At 38.9% G+C, this 15,881-nt stretch overlaps 5 protein-coding genes across 10 annotated transcripts; 4 read left to right on the forward strand and 1 right to left on the reverse strand.

The window, feature by feature from the left end:
- Positions 1 to 649: 649 nt before the first annotated feature.
- On the forward strand, positions 650 to 5,880 carry LOC132200947 (serrate RNA effector molecule homolog). Of its 4 annotated transcripts, none has more exons than XM_059626749.1 (18): positions 650 to 776; positions 993 to 1,156; positions 1,243 to 1,344; positions 1,622 to 1,777; positions 1,879 to 2,016; positions 2,074 to 2,247; positions 2,761 to 2,827; positions 2,877 to 3,115; positions 3,165 to 3,295; positions 3,348 to 3,440; positions 3,497 to 3,756; positions 3,819 to 3,959; positions 4,012 to 4,206; positions 4,266 to 4,577; positions 4,637 to 4,915; positions 4,975 to 5,111; positions 5,167 to 5,316; positions 5,427 to 5,880. In XM_059626749.1, exons 2-18 carry the CDS (start codon positions 996 to 998, stop codon positions 5,512 to 5,514), a joined length of 2,823 nt encoding a protein of 940 aa, XP_059482732.1. In that variant the 5' UTR covers positions 650 to 776; positions 993 to 995; the 3' UTR covers positions 5,515 to 5,880. The 4 variants fall into 4 exon arrangements, with proteins under 4 accessions (XP_059482732.1, XP_059482734.1, XP_059482733.1 ...); XM_059626751.1 differs by having other exon boundaries at positions 5,653 to 5,880; XM_059626750.1 differs by having other exon boundaries at positions 2,077 to 2,247.
- A 412-nt stretch (positions 5,881 to 6,292) lies between these two features.
- Positions 6,293 to 8,593, forward strand: LOC132201922 (translocating chain-associated membrane protein 1). Its single transcript, XM_059628482.1, has 8 exons — positions 6,293 to 6,618; positions 6,689 to 6,880; positions 6,945 to 7,060; positions 7,150 to 7,365; positions 7,424 to 7,533; positions 7,593 to 7,740; positions 7,796 to 7,980; positions 8,071 to 8,593. Exons 1-8 carry the CDS (start codon positions 6,493 to 6,495, stop codon positions 8,166 to 8,168), a joined length of 1,191 nt encoding a protein of 396 aa, XP_059484465.1. The 5' UTR covers positions 6,293 to 6,492; the 3' UTR covers positions 8,169 to 8,593.
- A 208-nt stretch (positions 8,594 to 8,801) lies between these two features.
- LOC132201925 (B9 domain-containing protein 2-like) lies at positions 8,802 to 9,800 on the forward strand. 2 transcript variants are annotated; one of them, XM_059628485.1, is made up of 4 exons: positions 8,802 to 9,038; positions 9,110 to 9,235; positions 9,288 to 9,422; positions 9,475 to 9,800. In XM_059628485.1, the coding sequence occupies exons 1-4, from the start codon at positions 8,981 to 8,983 to the stop codon at positions 9,651 to 9,653; spliced, it is 498 nt and encodes a 165-aa protein (XP_059484468.1). In that variant the 5' UTR covers positions 8,802 to 8,980; the 3' UTR covers positions 9,654 to 9,800. The 2 variants fall into 2 exon arrangements, with proteins under 2 accessions (XP_059484468.1, XP_059484467.1); XM_059628484.1 differs by having other exon boundaries at positions 8,860 to 9,055.
- Positions 9,651 to 11,834, forward strand: LOC132201920 (tectonic-3). Of its 2 annotated transcripts, XM_059628480.1 has the most exons (5): positions 9,651 to 10,012; positions 10,067 to 10,243; positions 10,309 to 10,477; positions 10,532 to 10,893; positions 10,949 to 11,834. In XM_059628480.1, exons 1-5 carry the CDS (start codon positions 9,656 to 9,658, stop codon positions 11,663 to 11,665), a joined length of 1,782 nt encoding a protein of 593 aa, XP_059484463.1. In that variant the 5' UTR covers positions 9,651 to 9,655; the 3' UTR covers positions 11,666 to 11,834. The 2 variants fall into 2 exon arrangements, with proteins under 2 accessions (XP_059484463.1, XP_059484462.1); XM_059628479.1 differs by having other exon boundaries at positions 10,309 to 10,893.
- Positions 11,835 to 11,844: 10 nt separating this feature from the next.
- On the reverse strand, positions 11,845 to 15,580 carry LOC132201918 (copper-transporting ATPase 1-like). The gene is made up of 15 exons (XM_059628476.1): positions 15,456 to 15,580; positions 15,236 to 15,399; positions 14,962 to 15,183; positions 14,737 to 14,907; positions 14,450 to 14,683; positions 14,153 to 14,402; positions 13,830 to 14,083; positions 13,577 to 13,762; positions 13,372 to 13,531; positions 13,147 to 13,318; positions 12,854 to 13,080; positions 12,609 to 12,796; positions 12,392 to 12,550; positions 12,118 to 12,338; positions 11,845 to 12,057 (listed from the first exon to the last, which is right to left on the reverse strand). Exons 1-15 carry the CDS (start codon positions 15,538 to 15,540, stop codon positions 11,898 to 11,900), a joined length of 2,853 nt encoding a protein of 950 aa, XP_059484459.1. The 5' UTR covers positions 15,541 to 15,580; the 3' UTR covers positions 11,845 to 11,897.
- Positions 15,581 to 15,881: the final 301 nt, after the last annotated feature.

The following is a 15,881-nucleotide window of genomic DNA, read 5'->3' on the forward strand; positions in this document are numbered from 1 at the left end:
TTTTGAAATGTGATGAGATCTCTAGTGCAGACAAATTACGGTCGGAAGTCAAAATTACTATGATCTACTTATCCACTTCGATCGTTTTGACCGGTTTCGACTATGATTAACAGCTGGATCGAGCAACTAGGAGAGGGGATTTTGTACTGAGTGCCCGAAAACGCGGGTGTATCCTGATCCATTATAAGTTGTAAAAATGCATTTCTGCAGATTTTTCATCCCCGCCCTCTGTTTGTGATTTTTATTTGCATATAATAGCATAATAAAACGCAACATTATAGTATTAGGAAGAAGCAACATTTTTTGCATTTTTTGGATTCAGACAAATGATTTTCAATAATTTTGTTTGCTCTTTTGGAACTTTTCTTAAATGAAAAAATTCAATTTTGCAAACCTTCAGTAGTTTTATTTTAACTTGAAAACTCTATTTATTGAATAAATATTTTTCATTTAAGTTCCTTGCATATTTTTTTACAGGAAATAATTTCTATGAATTTTAATTTGAAATTCACGAGCACTCAGCAATACTGCGCACATAATAGAAATTGTTGATATAAATAATTTCAAATGGATAAAAAAAATGGATAAAATTTACTTTTCTTTTTGTTTTACTCGGTTTTACTGTTGGCAATCCTGGAGAGTCACAGGAGTCACTGGAGGTTGGTGGTTGGTCGCACTGGGCGAGAAGAGACAAGAGACGCCATCGTTCATCATTGATTCTTCTTTCCCGAAGCCGATTTCTCGCCAATTCATCCTCCTCACAGCTTTATAACTCGGTAAATACGCTTTTATGATTGAAATTATGAAACGTTTTACACTCTAGAATGTTTAAATCACTCTTACAAGCCTGAAAATCATGTATTTTCCCGTAAAATCAGATTTTAAGTGACCGTATGTACACCGGGCCTGCTAACACATTGCACAAAATTTAAAAGATTTTGTTGATTTTCTCGTTATATTTTCTATTTACTTACTGGATTATTTCTCTGCAGGAAATGGGTGACAGCGACGACGAGTACGATAGGAAGCGAAGGGATAAGTTTCGTGGAGAACGCACCGAGAGGTCGACAACCGACAGATCGGAGAATTTCAGAGGCGGCGGGGGAGGAGGTGGCGGTGACCGGCGTGGCCCATCTAGAGACGATTGGGGAGACAAGTGAGTTTTCGTCTGCAAATAATTTAATTTATACATCACCATACACGCAATTCAAATAAGCTGAGCTTTGTCCAATTTTCGATCAGCTTGCCGTCTGCAAGAAAAATGGACAAGGGCAACTTCCCAGAGTTCGACCTTTACGAGGCCAAGCGTTTCAAAGAGAGAATCAACTTTCAATATCAAAACAAGTATGGCCGAGGGACTCTGTGTTTTTCAACCTATCAGTTTTTGTGTGAATGACTAGACTAGATGTATTGAAAATATTAACTTTTATTAGCACACTTTTCAAAGTTTTCCCAGCAAGTTTGGCCTCTGTTTTTTTTTCACATGTTAATATTTAATTATGTTTACACATTTTTTAGATCTGGGCGCTGATTTGGTTATTTTTCTGCCATTTTCCCCTCATTTTTACCTATTGAGAGCTCGTTGAGACTTAAATTTGTTTTTTTATTTGCCCATTTCTAGTGACTGGCAGAGTAGTCGAGGTCGAGGCCCTCCTAATTACGGAGAGTATCGACAGTCAGGTGGACGAGGCGGAGGACGAGGAGGCGATCGTTTCAGCCCTCCTTCAAGATCACACGACATGGGTCAACCACCTGTAAAGAGAAGCAGAAATGACTGGTAATAATTTTTTCCAGTTTATCTTGTCATTAGTCTTAACTGAAGTTTTTGTGTGGCACAGTTTCTTTTAATTGAATTAATATAAAACAATCTATTTTTAGGGGTGAAGAAAGACGATTTGTGCCTGACTCAGGGTATGGAGGTTATCAAAACAATCCTTGGGGTCCAGGAAATCAGGAGAGCCACTTTTCTCACCACGGGGGTGGTGGTGGAGGAGGAGGTGGTGGTGGTGGATCAAGGTAAAAGTAACATTTACTTTGGTTAAGACTAGATGTTAATTGCTCTCTTGATTATAGCAGGGATTCTGACGGCTTGACACAGCCACCAATGATGTCCTTTAAGGCATTTTTGCAAACCCAGGATGACAACATATCTGACGAGGAAGCCATCCAGAAATTCAACGAATACAAGCTTGAGTTTAAGCGGCAACAACTCAATGACTTCTTTGTCAACCACAAGGATGAAGAGTGGTAGGTTTCCTTATTTAGCCTTCCTTTTCCTCCTGCATGCAGTCGATAGTTTGAACTAGTTTCGAATTTGGACTGCAGCTGGAAAATACAACCCTAATCCAGCAAAACATGATCAAATCTCTTGCAGGAATATGACCATCACAAAGAAAATTTTTGCTTGGTGTTTCGTTCAATCCTACTTAATTTCACGTGTGACGACATGAAAGAAATATGCATAGTTTATAATGTGATATAAGTGAAACGACGAAATTAGGGAATGTTAGGGACTGCTGTGCGCAATGCAGCAGACTATTAGCTTAGATTTACCGCCGCCATGACTGGCGACTGAGTACAGGTGAGATCCTTTTGGGAGCTGTAAAATGATTCTGCCATTTTTGTGTAAATTTGCATTTTGGCATCACATGGAATTTTTTCAAAGAGTATAACAGCCATAACGACAATATTAAATGCTTATTGGGTTTCAAATTTTCAAAGTATTTGTTCTTACCATGGCTGTTTTTTTACATCTGACAGGTTCAAGATTAAATACCATCCTGAGGAGTCTGTTAAGCGGAAAGAAGAACTGAAGGCAGCATTAAATGTACTATTAAAAATTTATTCTTCACTTATTACTAATGATAAAAATGTAGAATCGTGTGAAAGTTTTCTTGGACTGCTTGGAAAAGGATTGGTTTGCCAAGATTTCTGTTGACAGCGATCAGTCTGAGCAACTGGTCAAGTTGCTGGACTCGATTGTAATCAAGCTCGAAGGTGGCACTGACTTAGACCTGAAGGTGCTGGAAGAAGCTGAGAATGCTGCAAAAGAGTATGAAAAGAAAAAAGCTGAGGCTGCAAAAATCGAAGTTTTGAGGAGGAAGTCCGAAGAAAAGTAACTATTTAAATATTAGGGAATACCTAATTTAACTGTAAAATTGCAGTGAAAAGAGCAAAGAAGCTGAAGAGAAAAGCACTGGAGAGCCGAAAGAAGAGGGAGAAGAAACCAAGAAAAAGGATGAAGCAGTCGAAATTAAGAAAGAACCCGGAGAGGCAACTGAAAAAAAAGAAGAAGGTATAAAGATTCTTTACATTTAGAAAGTATAAAGTCTTATACTTTTTTAAAGTGGTTGAGAGCAAGCCTAGTAGAAAGCGCAAGCGGGAGTATCATTCTGACAGTGGCAGTGAGAGTGAAAATGAAGATGCATTATCTCAACATTGTAAGATTTTTAATCATTTCATTATTTTTATTTTGAATAAAAATATTTTTTTTTAGCGGCTGCCGAAGAAATATCAAAGGACACCTCCATGGAAGATTGTGAGGCAAAGGAAACTGTGAAGAATGGGAAAGACGAAAAGGAATCTGATGGTGAAGCAGAAGAAGATAAGAAAGAGGATGACGCTGAAAAAGAACAGAAAAAGCCAAACGAAGAAGAGCCTAAAGAGGAGATTGTGAAGCCCCGTTGCCTTCACAAAACTGCTTCCATCTTCCTGAGGAACTTGGCTCCAACCATCACTAAACAAGAAGTTGAAGCGGTAAAAAAAGATATTCTGTCACATTACGAATCTTACAAAGAAAAATAAACATTTGCTTTTAGATGTGCAAGCGTTATCCTGGCTTCCTTAGAGTGGCCATAGCAGATCCACAACATGACCGCCGTTGGTTCCGCCGTGGATGGGTTACTTTTGAAAGGAACGTCAACATCAAGGAAATTTGCTGGAATTTGAACAATATCAGAGTGAGCATTGAAAAACATTCTTAAAGACACTTTTCAAACAACCAAATCTCAGCTCCGTGATTGCGAATTGGGAGCCATAGTTAATCGTGACTTGAGTCGTCGAGTGCGCACTGTCAATGGAATCACGTCCCACAAGCAAGTTGTTCGCAACGATATTAAATTGGCTGCAAAGATCATCCAAAACCTGGACAAGAAAGCCTCCCTTTGGGAAGATGAAAATGATAAGGATTCCAAAGCTGAAACACCAGTATGATTTAGGTTTATCAATAAAAAAAGTAATTTTTTAATTTCCTATATCATTTGCAGAGCTTCGGATTGGTGTCCAAGAATCCGGTCATGAAAAATATAACGGATTACTTGATTGAGGAAGCCTCGGCTGAGGAAGAGGAGTTACTTGGCCAGTCATCTGGCGATGGTGAGGCTGGTGGGGAGGGTGACGAGTCCACATGCACCATCGACAGAGATGAAACTTTGCTCAAGGTGTTGGACCGACTTTTGTTCTACTTGCGCGTTGTCCACTCGGTTGACTATTACAACCACTGCGAGTATCCGAATGAAGATGAAATGCCCAACCGCTGTGGGATTATGCATGCTAGAGGAACTCCCCCTTCCTCTAAAGTAAGCTTTCAATTAAGCAAGTGACAAGCGAATTAAATTTTAAAAATTAACTATGCCAGGTGGTACAGCAGGAAATATCTGATTACTGTCAAACTTTCGAGACAAAAATCGCCTCATTCCTGCAGCCAGTCGTAAAATTGTCTGACGAAGAGTTAAATAAACTGGGCGCTAAAGCCCCTGATTCCGAGGTTGAAAAATTTGTCGTCTCCAATACCCAGGAGCTGTCAAAGGATAAGTGGCTCTGCCCCCTTTCGGGAAAAAAATTCAAGGGTCCCGAGTTTGTAAGGAAACACATTTTCAACAAGCATGGAGAGAAAATTGACGAAGTCAAGAAAGAGGTGCTGATTTGAAACAAAATTTTCCAGTGGCTCACGTTCATTTTTTTATTACGGCTTAGGTTGAGTATTTTAACAACTACCTTAAAGATCCAAAGAGGCCTCAGCTGCCTGAGCATCCAGGCAATAGAGCTCAGAAGCGTGAGCATCCAGGAGATAGAGAGTCTTTCGGAGGGGGATCTGGAGGATTTGTGCCACAGTAAGCTTCAGTTTTATGAATTTTGTTTTGATATTTTCTATATCCAATTTTTCAGACGCTTTGGAGGAGGCTTTGGTGGCGGTGGATACAATAATTACGGTGGCGGCCGTAACTTTGGAGGAGGTGGCGGTTACCACCGCGAGCCTTACCGTGAAGCTTATTCACGTCCGCCTCGTGGACACTTCAATCGAGGTGGAGGCAACAGGTGAGGAAATTTATAAAATTAAAACGAAAGATATCTAGCAGTCTGTTTTTAAAATCCCTATCCATTTAGTATGTAATTTGGAGAGACACGGATCTCACTGATTTTTTCAGGGTGCCCCTTCTGGACGATAAAGTTATCAATAGACCAGTCATTGAGTATCAGGACCTTGACTTTCACGAAGACAAGGAATTCTTCTAAAATATTTTTTTTTTTTACTTTACGCCGTTGTCACTTTCATCTTTTAAATTATTATTTTCCTTTTCGTGTGGCGCAGCCTAGATAATTCTTTATTTTGTCCTATTGAATGTGTGGCAACTTGATGGTGTTTGGTTGCAGAGGGGGGGACTACCGACCTGTTGTCAACTACAGAGACTTGGATGCCCCTCGTGAACCAGAAGAATTTTAAATGTTTGATTGTTCAACTGCAGCTTCAACCCACAGCTTTCTGCAGTTAGCTTTGTCTTCATGTTACACAATTGTATTATTCTTTGTTCCTAAATTTTAATTTTTTCGGAACATAAATTATAACCTTTGATCAATAAAAAAGCTCTTAGAACTCTCCAATTTGTTCAAAATTTTTTTCTATGTCGTGTTCAAAAGTTAATATTATGTAGTTCTCAACCGGTTCACACAATTAAAAAAAAAAGAACTAACATGAAAAATGCTTTTATATTCAATATTTAATGTAATATATAAAAAAGGTGAAATTAATGTCAGAATCAGTCAAAATGCAGCTTTTTTGTTAATGTTTGTTATTTCTCCGGTGGTGACCATTCAGCTAGATAAATTTTTTAACATCAAAATGATTAAAAAATGTGGAATGTCGCTTGTTCATACGCTGCTAATTTTTTTTTTAGGAAAATTTTTAAAAGTGGCCGCGAATTATAACCGTACATACACTACGCAGCTCAAATGAGTGTGCTGCAGGGTGTGTGCAGTGCAACGACCTCAGCAGTGCCTGGCAGTGCCAAATCGACAACACGTCTGGCTTGTTGTGTGATGGGTTGGCTAGCTTCCCCTCCCTTTTTAGCCGGAGCGAGGACCGCGAGTGAAAGAAGTTGAGCGAGTCAGTCAATCAAGTACCGTTGTGTTGTGAGCGGTGCACGGTCAGAAGCATAGTCGCACCTCAAGTTGTAAGTCACGTCGGCCGGTCTCTCAGCCAGCCAGCTCTCAACGATGACCCTGAAGAAGAAGACCTCAACCAAGAACCCTCCGATCCTGAGCCACGAGTTCGTCATTCAGAACCATGGCGACATCGTGTCCTGCGTCGCGATGCTTTTCGTCGTTGGGCTCATGGTGCAGGTATGTTGGCATATGGCTAAAGTGCCACATGGACACCCTTCTGACTTAACCTAATGTTGGTGTTCCGCAGGTCACTTCGCCTCTGGCCTACATGTTCATCGCTCTGCACCACAATGTGACCAGCACAGTTCAGGACACCAGCTACGGAGTGCCCATCGAGGTCCTTCGCTACACCTACGGCGCCAAGGATGCTTGCGCTGTCTTCTTCTATTTCCTCATCTGCATTGTTATGCACGCAATAATTCAGGAGTACATTCTTGATGTGAGATATTTTTTCTTTTATTGATTATTTTGATGATCAATGTTCTATAAAAATTTTTGCGTAGAAATTCAGCAAGAGGCTTCACCTTTCAAAGTCAAAGCAGAGCAAATTCAATGAATCTGGACAGCTGTTGTTCTTCTACGTCATCTCTTTCCTCTGGGCTGGAGATATCATGTTCAGGTATTACTTTTTCCATAATTTATAAAATTTTATTGACCTAAAAACCATACTTTCCATTTTCATCACAACATTAAATTAATCAATTTCAGGGAAAATCTGCTACTGAATTTGTCGTCCTTGTGGCTCAACTATCCACATAACAGCATGGTTTTCACCCTGAAATTCTTCTACATCATCCAGATTGCGTACTGGCTTCACTGCTATCCTGAGCTTTACTTCCAGAAGGTGAAAAGGGAGGAAATTATCTCTAAAACTCTGTATCCTACCCTACACCTTGTGTTCATTATTGGAGCCTACCTGCTCAAGTAAGACCGAATTTCCACACAAAGGATTGCAGTTAAATCAAATATGTTTTTTTCTTAGCTTCACTCGTGTTGGAGTTGTTCTTTTGAGTTTGCAATATCTTGCTGAGACTTTCTTCCACGCCGCCAGACTGATCTACTTCTCTGATAAATCTGAGAATGGAAGAAAAGGTATCAATCGTGCTGCATGTTTTTTTTTTAGATATGAACTAAAAAAATAATGTTCACAGGTGGATATACCCTGGCCAACATTGCTTTTGTGGTTGCTCGACTGCTCACTGTGACCATCACTGTCCTCACTTTCTGGTACGGACTGGCCCTTAGCACTGCCACTGCCCTTGATTTTGAGACCGGCAACTTCAATACTGAGGTTATTCGGTAAGTTTTGAAAGAAAAGTGTTTGACAGAGAATAATCCTATTTGTTTTTTTCAGGATTGGCAGCTTGACCATCATTTCAATTCTGCAAGCTTGGCTCATGTGGAACTTCCTCACATTCTACCTGCGTTATATTAAGGAGAAGTCGTCTGGTAAGCAGAGGCCCAAACCCACTGCAACTCGCAAGTCGAACAAGACCGTGCAGGATAGAATCACAAAAGCCAAGAAGAAGAGGGAAGAACGTAAGTGTATTTTCTTATTTGTTTTTTATAAATTCATTTTAATCCCATAAAATTAGATTAAAAATTAATGATCTACTAACATGATTGCAGAGAAACAAAAGGAAGACGATGATCTGCCTGAGGTTGATCAGAACACCAAGAAAAACCTGCGTTCCCGCCCTGCCGCTGCTGCACAAAAGGCAAAGTAAGCACCATGTCTCATCCCGTCCGACGTTCTCATGAAACTTTCACGCTCTCCATATTTTTCAAAGTGAGCTCAAACTATCAACAAAATGGACTGAACGCGTTGTCATTTTGTTAAACCGTTCAATTTTTTATGCTAATAATTTGGTAAAGAGCTCTCTTTTCCTCTCATCAATGGTGCGCAATTTGACCGAGATAGTTGATTATTTTTTATTTTTATACTTGCGATATGTTGACTTTCCAAAGTCTTTAAGTTGCAATTAATGAACAATTTTCTTATTAAATGCTTGCAGGGTAATGTGGGAAAATTCAATTGATTAAAAGTCGTGAGACTGAAACGCTAAATTATTTTTGAACTAAATATGAGATATAATTTTGTTGAATACTTGTAAACATTGTTGTGTAAAAAGTTCTGATTTTTCTTCAAACATTTAAAAAAATATCAATCCATTATTACAGCTGTGCTTGAGTATATGTTAAATTTCTTTTAAAAAGAAATGTGCGTGGATTTGATCAGATTCACTTTGAAACTTGTCTTTGTGCATTATGAAAGCAAATGGAATAATAAACGAAGTGAAAAAACTCGTAATATACACAAACACTTTTATTTCTTGCGTGTAAAAATGTAGACGCAGGTGCTGTTAACGCACTCAAGTGGAACCGTTTCCATTGCAACGCACCTGTTGTGAACCAATAGTCGTGCTTGCATGCCGCATTCCTAATTCAAACCAATCCGTCTTCACAAGGGCGCGAAAACAGCAGTCCCAAAGCAGATTTTGATTCTGTCTTATAAAATGTGTTGTGATGGCAGAAGTCCATGTGCTGGGTCAAATCAAGGGCGCCAGGGACTTTGATAAACCCTCCCTTTTTTGCAGGTGGGAATTGCGAACTGGTAAAGTTTCAGTGTATTTGGTCTAAGCATGTTAATATTTATAAATATTTATAGGCACTGGTTGGAAGGTAGTGACAGGTCTGAAAGAGGGACAGACTCAAAGCGACACCCCTTCCTGCAGTAATAGTTGTATTTGGGCTCACCCCATTGACATTCACTTACATACAAAGGGTCTTCAGGGTAACTGGTGCAAATAATTTCACTTTTTAATCACTTTCGTGTATTTTCTTAGATTGGCCAAAATTATTATTTGAAGTTCACCAAGTGGACAAATACGGGCGAAGTGAACTTGCTGGTTACGGCTTTTGCAATATTCCTTCATCACCAGGTCTCCACAACCTAGTTGTGCCTACGTGGAGACCTAGAGGTTTCCTAGAATTATATTTTCTTAAATCTATATGAAAAAAAATTTTAATCAGGGTCGGCCAGAGATCGATTCCGTCAGTTTTTTCTTGGCGGGAGCACACAGTTAACTGAACCTAACCTAGTGTGCACCAGCGAAGACCGATACCAGTTGTCTACAGAATCTATGGGCAACGTTCTTCTAGAGCTTGGAATTGTCTTAAGAAACTTTAAGAACCAAGGAGTTGAAATATGAAAATGCGCCGTACTTTATTTTCTTCCACGATTTTTCTCTTGCTATTAGTGGTGCCATTTGTGCTAAGCCAAAATGGAACAGAATTTGCTGAAGATGAAGAAGAGACCACGGAGGAAATCTATGACGAAGCAGAATTCAATGCCACTGAAGCTGTTGTTGAAAACGGTACAACGTATATTGATGTTAATATAACTGAAACACCTCCAGCAAATATTACTGAAACAACCAGCTCACCAAATACCACATTAAATGGAACGTATTTATCTGCAACGCCAGTTCCAACGACCACAAGCACTATTCCACCCATTCACTTTCCTGAGCGGGCTGTTGGGCAGTGGTTTTGCGCCTGTGACCTTCAGGTGGAAATAAATTTTAAAAATGTTTGCAAAAATTTGAAAGTGCCCTTTAATTAGGTTGGAGTTTGTGATGCAAACTGCTGTTGTGACCGAGATTGCTCCAGATTTGATTTGACTGCGTTTCCTTGGTGTGACAGAGTGAAGGAACATCCTGAGGAAAAATGTAAAACAAATGGGTTTCTGTGTATCTTCAAAGACAATGCGCCAGAAAGACTTTGGCTGAAAAATCCAAAGGTATAGTTTAAAACAAATTATAGTTGACTTTTTTGAACTTATAATTACTTGTCGATTTTATTCAGATTTCTCAAACCATAAAAGAATTTGATTCATTGGCTGCCATAGCTCCTAAGTGGAGTTGGCCTGAGCAAGAGGCTCTTACAAGCAAGCCAAAATTCTATGCCACTAGAAAATATAAGGCTGGAGACGTTATTTGGTCCACTCGAGACAATAAAACCATCGAAACATTTGGTAGGTGTATCAGCAGCGTTTGCAAATCGGTCACATTTAATAAAAAAACTTTAGCGCTACCTTTGATTGGAAGGCAGTGCTTTCAAAACAAAACTGTACGGTACCTCAACGACATATCAAACTCGTGCGCTACAAATAAAAACAACAAAATCCTCTTGAGCGACTATTTCAAAGGACTGGCATTACTTGCTGACACATCTGTGCCCATTGAGAACCAGACAGAGTCTTGGGTGCAAGTAAAGCAGTACATCTGTATAAATGATTCTATTGAAAACTGCACGGAGAATGCAAGCAATGTGAAGGTTCAAAGAATTTTATTCCATATTTTCCATAACGGGACTCAAGGAATTGCAAGTGCCAAATTATACATGTGGAAAGCTGATGAAGAGGCTGACACAGTCAGAAATATTCAAATGGTATTAAAATGCTTCAAAAATTTAAGAGCTTTAATTTGAAGTACTCATTTTTTAGAATGCAAGGATCACATTTCTTTGGAATGATGTTCAACCACCCGCCAGGGTCAGAAGCGGTTCTCCAGGTTACGTTCCTGGTCTACCAATTCTGACGGGTATATTGAGCAACAACAGGACCACAGTAATAGCTTTGGGTCACTTTAACTTGGCATCTGCTGACAGTAGCGGTAAATGCGATCAAAAAAAGAAGCTTTTGTTTGGGGAGGATATATTAATGACTTGTGACATGCCTCTGAACTGGACGAGCTGCATTGCCGCAGACGCAACGGCAACCCTAGCAGGTCGGTACTTGAATTCAGTGGTCGGCGCGTTTGGTGATTCAGAGGAGGGTACTTTAAACGACTGGATGTCCATCTTAGTCAAGGAACAACCACCAAATGTACCAACCAACTGTCAAATGGCTCCAACAAATCTGGTTATACAAATTCTTTGGGCCAAGGTTGGCGCAGTTCAGAGACCGCAGAACAAAATTGTGGGAATGATGATTTCATTTGGTGGGCATAGAGTTTTAACAGGTGTATCTGCACGACTGACAACTTCAGTTACATTTAAAGAGGTAACTACTGGACTCAAAGGCTTATTTGCGCCACCACCAAAGTACGAAATTCGTTTGCCAAGTGACTTTTTCTATCCTCTTTTTAGCGCAGTTGGTGTTAAACAAGCCAATATGTTAATATTGTGCTTTAGTGCTGTTTTTACATTTAAATTGATTTAGTCACATTGAATATTTTAACTAAGAGTGTCTTGTAATTTTGTAACACAATTGTCTATAACGTCAAAAACGAATAAAATCTTTTATATAAACATGTGAATTGTGAAACGTAAAAGGAGATTTTCCTTTCCTTTCCTTTTTTTTTTTTTTTTTTTTTTTTTTTTCAAGTTTACCAATCATAATTTCAAATTATTTGAAAAAAAAAAAAAAATAACAATCATTGTAGTTTACTAACTCAAACTGTTGTCTCAAGCTGTCTCATGTTCAGCAAAACAGCACCTTTTAGAGTTCCTTTTTCAGTCCTCGTCTTAAATAAGCATTGTGCCCTCGGAGACCAAGGCAGTGTATCTTTATATTCATTGGTCAACAGAGAATCTCTGCCTGGTTTCTTGAAACTTTAACATAAATAAACTGTAATTATCACATAGGGATTTAAAAATAATTAAAATAATTACTCTTTGAGGAGTAAAGACGACAGCACCACAGATACGGAGCTCAAAGCCATAGCTGCAGATGCCATCCATGGCTGCAGTAAGAATCCAAATGGACTGAAGACTCCGGCAGCGATTGGGATTCCAACCAAGTTATAAATGCTGGCAAAAGCAAAGTTGATCCAAATTCTTCTTACGGTTGTCTTCGAAAGTTTTAAAAAGCCAATAATGTCCAACAAATCATCCTATGAAATTCAACTTTTAGAAAAACACTCTTGTTATATAAAATTAATCTAACCCTCATCAGCACAACATCAGCAGCTTCCACAGCAACGTCAGTACCACTAGCAACCGCTATGCCAACGTTGGCTTGGGACAAAGCAGGTGAATCGTTCACGCCATCACCAATCATTGCAACTCTCCTGCCATTCTCCTGGAGCTCTCTGATCTTTGAAACCTGTCCATGAATACATTATTTAATAATACTTTAGGCAGTGTTTTAAATAAAATTTAACCTTTTGGGATGGAAGAACCTCAGATATAACTTCATCAATGCCAGCTTGATGTGCAACAGATTTTGCTGTACGATGGTTGTCTCCGGTCAGCAGAATGACGTCAATCCCCATCTTCTTTAGTGAAAATACAGCCAAGTGGGCCTCTTCTTTAATTTGGTCAGATATACAAATTATGGCCGATACAGAACCTAACATGTATATTAATAACTAGCTCAATCTGCAAAATGACAAGATCGGATCATTACCATTAATAGCAAATAAGACAACAATGTGTCCCTTTTCTTCCTCTTGTTTCATTTTGAAATCTACTATCTCCGAAACTGTGATGTTGTTAAGACCCATCCACTCTCTATTTCCTAGGTGCACTTCATAAGAGAAAAAACCATCTTTGTAGACGCTTTCAAATAATTGGTCAATAACTTCAGAGTTAAGAGAACCATTGAGATAAGTTACATCAGTTCCTCCAATTTTCCTAGGAAAATTTTAAAACCATATTTTATAATAGTTTATTTTTTGTTAAAATTATGCTTCTCTATACCTGTCTTGGTTACTGAATTTCAACATGGAAAGATTCAGTGTAATTTTTCTTGCTAAATTGTCCACCCCGGAAACAACGCATTTCAATCCTTGCCCAGGTATTATCACAAACGCCTCCGCCAACCCTAGATGATCCACTTCACTCACTAGACGTTTGATGTAGTTTGTTATGGCTAAAAAATAAAGATAATGCACACTCTGGCACAGTAATTTATAATGCTAATACCTTTTCCAATTGGGTGCTCGCTTCCGCTTTCAGCCGTTCCGAGGATGGCCATCAATTGCGCAAATGAAAGAACAGACTCTTTGGCGCAAAGATAGATTGCAGACACAGCAGCTTTACCACAAGTGATTGTACCAGTTTTGTCAAAAACAATTGTGTCAACCTATTCAAAATCTTTATTGCAGTCCATTAAATCTTAAAAACGTACCTTCTTTGCTTTTTCAAGCGTTTCAGCGCCTTTGACTAGAATTCCGTTTTTTGCGCCGACGCCAGTGCTGACCATTACAGCAGTTGGAGTTGCAAGACCAAGAGCACAAGGACATGCAATAGCCAAAACGCTCAATGCACACTGAAATGCATACTGGACGATTGCTTCGTTCTTGTTGCCCAAAATCTGGATTAGAAAATAAAATAAATTAGAAAATTTTGAAACAGGTTTAAAATAAAATTTAAACATATACCTTAATTGGAAGATATGAAATGTCTAGGTACCCGACTGCAATCCATCCAACCAAAGTTGTAATTGACACAACCAGTACAAATGGGACGAAAAATCTTGCAATCCTGTCTGCTATCTTCTGAATGGGAGCCTTTGACGTCTGCGCTTCTTCTACCAGTTGGACAATTTGCGAAAGCATTGTCATTTCTCCAGTATGTGTGGCTTTGATGATCAGTAGTCCATTACCATTGATAGATCCACCAATCACACAGGATGCTTAGAATGTTTTTATTTTATTTTTTGTCATACGAGCTGCAATTTCAGTAGTTTATTTACAACACCAACCTTCAGACTTTGAGACAGGCATGGACTCTCCAGTTATGAGTGACTCGTCAACTTTGGAAGTCCCACGCAGAACAACTCCATCCACCGGCACTTTTTCCCCTGGAAGCACCTTCAGTACATCTCCCTCGATGATAAAGTCCACAAATATGATCCTTTCCGAAGTTATTTCTAGGTTCTGTCCTAGGGTAATAAGATGAGCCTCTTTAGGAGCCATCATGAGTAGTTTTGACAAGGCCTCTGACGTTTTGCCCTAAAATGTCACATGAAGTTTAATTTAAAAAAAAAAAGATGCAATACCTTAGCAATGCTCTCCAACCAACGACCAAGTGCAACAAAAATGAAAAGCATTGGAGGCACATCAAAGAACGTCATCGGACTTGTTTGCTTCTGCAGGTACATGTAAATGGACACTACAATAACTGAGTAAGTGTAAGAAATGAGAGTGGCCATTGTAATCAGCAGGTCCATGTTGGATGAACAATGTGCAAGCGCCTTCCAAGCTCTTACGTAGAAATATCTTCCTCCAAGAAACTGTCAAATAAAAATTTTAAAGCAGGAAGAATTAATCTAGGTTTTAATTTTACCTGAGTGGGCGTTGAAAAGATGAACAAAAGAAGGTTTTCCAGTGAGAGTCCAGGCATAATCATGTATGGATGGTGGTGGTCAGAAAACCACATGAAGTACATCATAATCAGCATTGTCGGAACTCCAAATATCAAGCAGATCAGGAATGACTTTCTCCACTTGGCACTCTCCTTCATTTTTTTTAAATTAGCTGATTGCAGATTTTTGTAAGACTAATACTGCACCATTTGCTGAGAAACATGCTTGGTTGTTTTAATGACTGGCTCAACAGTGTAGCCCACCGCCTCCAAAGCATCTGCAATTTGACGATTGTTGCTATGGTCACGGCTGAACTCAAACCTTCCAACATTGCTTTCAGGGTCAAATATGGCACTTGACACACCAGGAATGGATAGAGCTGACCTCTCAATAAGGTTTGCATCAAGTGGGCCGTCTTGCTTAGAGATCTATTTTAAAATGCGTCATGATCAAGATAAAAAAGTTTTCAAAATTTTAAACCTTAAGCTCAAGACACATTCTCTTTTTACTTGATTTTTCAATAACATTAGCTTCATATCCAATATTAGAAATCGCTTCAGCTATCTTCTCAGGACATGTGACTTTTGGATCATATACGGCCTCAGCACGTCCAGCCAGTAGTGCAACCAAAACTTTTTCTACACCTAATGCCAAATTTAAAATAAAATCTTGAAGAATTTTATAAAAAATAAGAACTTGCCTTCCAGCTTTTGTGCATGGTTCTCAATGGCTAATACACACGACGCGCAGGTCATTCCTTCAACATTCAGGTAACACTTTTCCATCTTTCCTTGACGACGCTAAGGAATGAAAATTATATCTCGATATTTCAACTATTAAACAGACCATAACAGCCAACTTACTTTGTGATCCCTCCACGACAAACCACTTTTCAAGAATGAACTCTATTTCTGAGAGCCAACAATCAACAAGCTCTTTGACATTTTTGAATCGATGCATTGATCAGTCATTGTTTAAATAAAACATTATATTTGTTTGTGTCTTGAAAAACATAAACAATGACATCATAAATACACCACTTCAAATAGAGTGAATCAAACATTGGTACTTATCATTGAGTATGCTATTATCAGGATAAGTGGAAACTAAGTTTTTTTAGACATTA

This window comes from Neocloeon triangulifer, unplaced genomic scaffold, assembly GCF_031216515.1.
Source record: "Neocloeon triangulifer isolate White Clay Creek 2 clone unplaced genomic scaffold, ASM3121651v1 ptg000014l, whole genome shotgun sequence".
Taxonomy (NCBI): Eukaryota; Metazoa; Arthropoda; class Insecta; order Ephemeroptera; family Baetidae; genus Neocloeon; species Neocloeon triangulifer.

Bases quoted from the DNA above. Each gene is read 5' to 3' on its own strand.
- LOC132200947 (XM_059626749.1), top strand. From the start codon at position 996: ATGGGTGACAGCGACGACGAGTACGATAGGAAGCGAAGGGATAAGTTT. The intron at 1,345-1,621 runs GTATGGCCGAGG...GCCCATTTCTAG, and splicing joins AACTTTCAATATCAAAACAA to TGACTGGCAGAGTAGTCGAG. The intron at 3,757-3,818 runs GTAAAAAAAGAT...ATTTGCTTTTAG, and splicing joins CTAAACAAGAAGTTGAAGCG to ATGTGCAAGCGTTATCCTGG.
- LOC132201925 (XM_059628484.1), top strand. From the start codon at position 8,968: ATGGCAGAAGTCCATGTGCTGGGTCAAATCAAGGGCGCCAGGGACTTT. The intron at 9,056-9,109 runs GTAAAGTTTCAG...AAATATTTATAG, and splicing joins CAGGTGGGAATTGCGAACTG to GCACTGGTTGGAAGGTAGTG. The intron at 9,236-9,287 runs GTAACTGGTGCA...GTATTTTCTTAG, and splicing joins ACATACAAAGGGTCTTCAGG to ATTGGCCAAAATTATTATTT.
- LOC132201918 (XM_059628476.1), bottom strand. From the start codon at position 15,540: ATGGAAAAGTGTTACCTGAATGTTGAAGGAATGACCTGCGCGTCGTGT. The intron at 15,400-15,455 runs GCAAGTTCTTAT...ATTTGGCATTAG, and splicing joins CCATGCACAAAAGCTGGAAG to GTGTAGAAAAAGTTTTGGTT. The intron at 12,339-12,391 runs GTTAGATTAATT...TGAATTTCATAG, and splicing joins CTGATGTTGTGCTGATGAGG to GATGATTTGTTGGACATTAT.
- LOC132201922 (XM_059628482.1), top strand. From the start codon at position 6,493: ATGACCCTGAAGAAGAAGACCTCAACCAAGAACCCTCCGATCCTGAGC. The intron at 6,619-6,688 runs GTATGTTGGCAT...GGTGTTCCGCAG, and splicing joins TCGTTGGGCTCATGGTGCAG to GTCACTTCGCCTCTGGCCTA. The intron at 7,534-7,592 runs GTATCAATCGTG...TAATGTTCACAG, and splicing joins ATCTGAGAATGGAAGAAAAG to GTGGATATACCCTGGCCAAC.
- LOC132201920 (XM_059628479.1), top strand. From the start codon at position 9,656: ATGCGCCGTACTTTATTTTCTTCCACGATTTTTCTCTTGCTATTAGTG. The intron at 10,013-10,066 runs GTGGAAATAAAT...CCCTTTAATTAG, and splicing joins TTTGCGCCTGTGACCTTCAG to GTTGGAGTTTGTGATGCAAA. The intron at 10,894-10,948 runs GTATTAAAATGC...CTCATTTTTTAG, and splicing joins CAGTCAGAAATATTCAAATG to AATGCAAGGATCACATTTCT.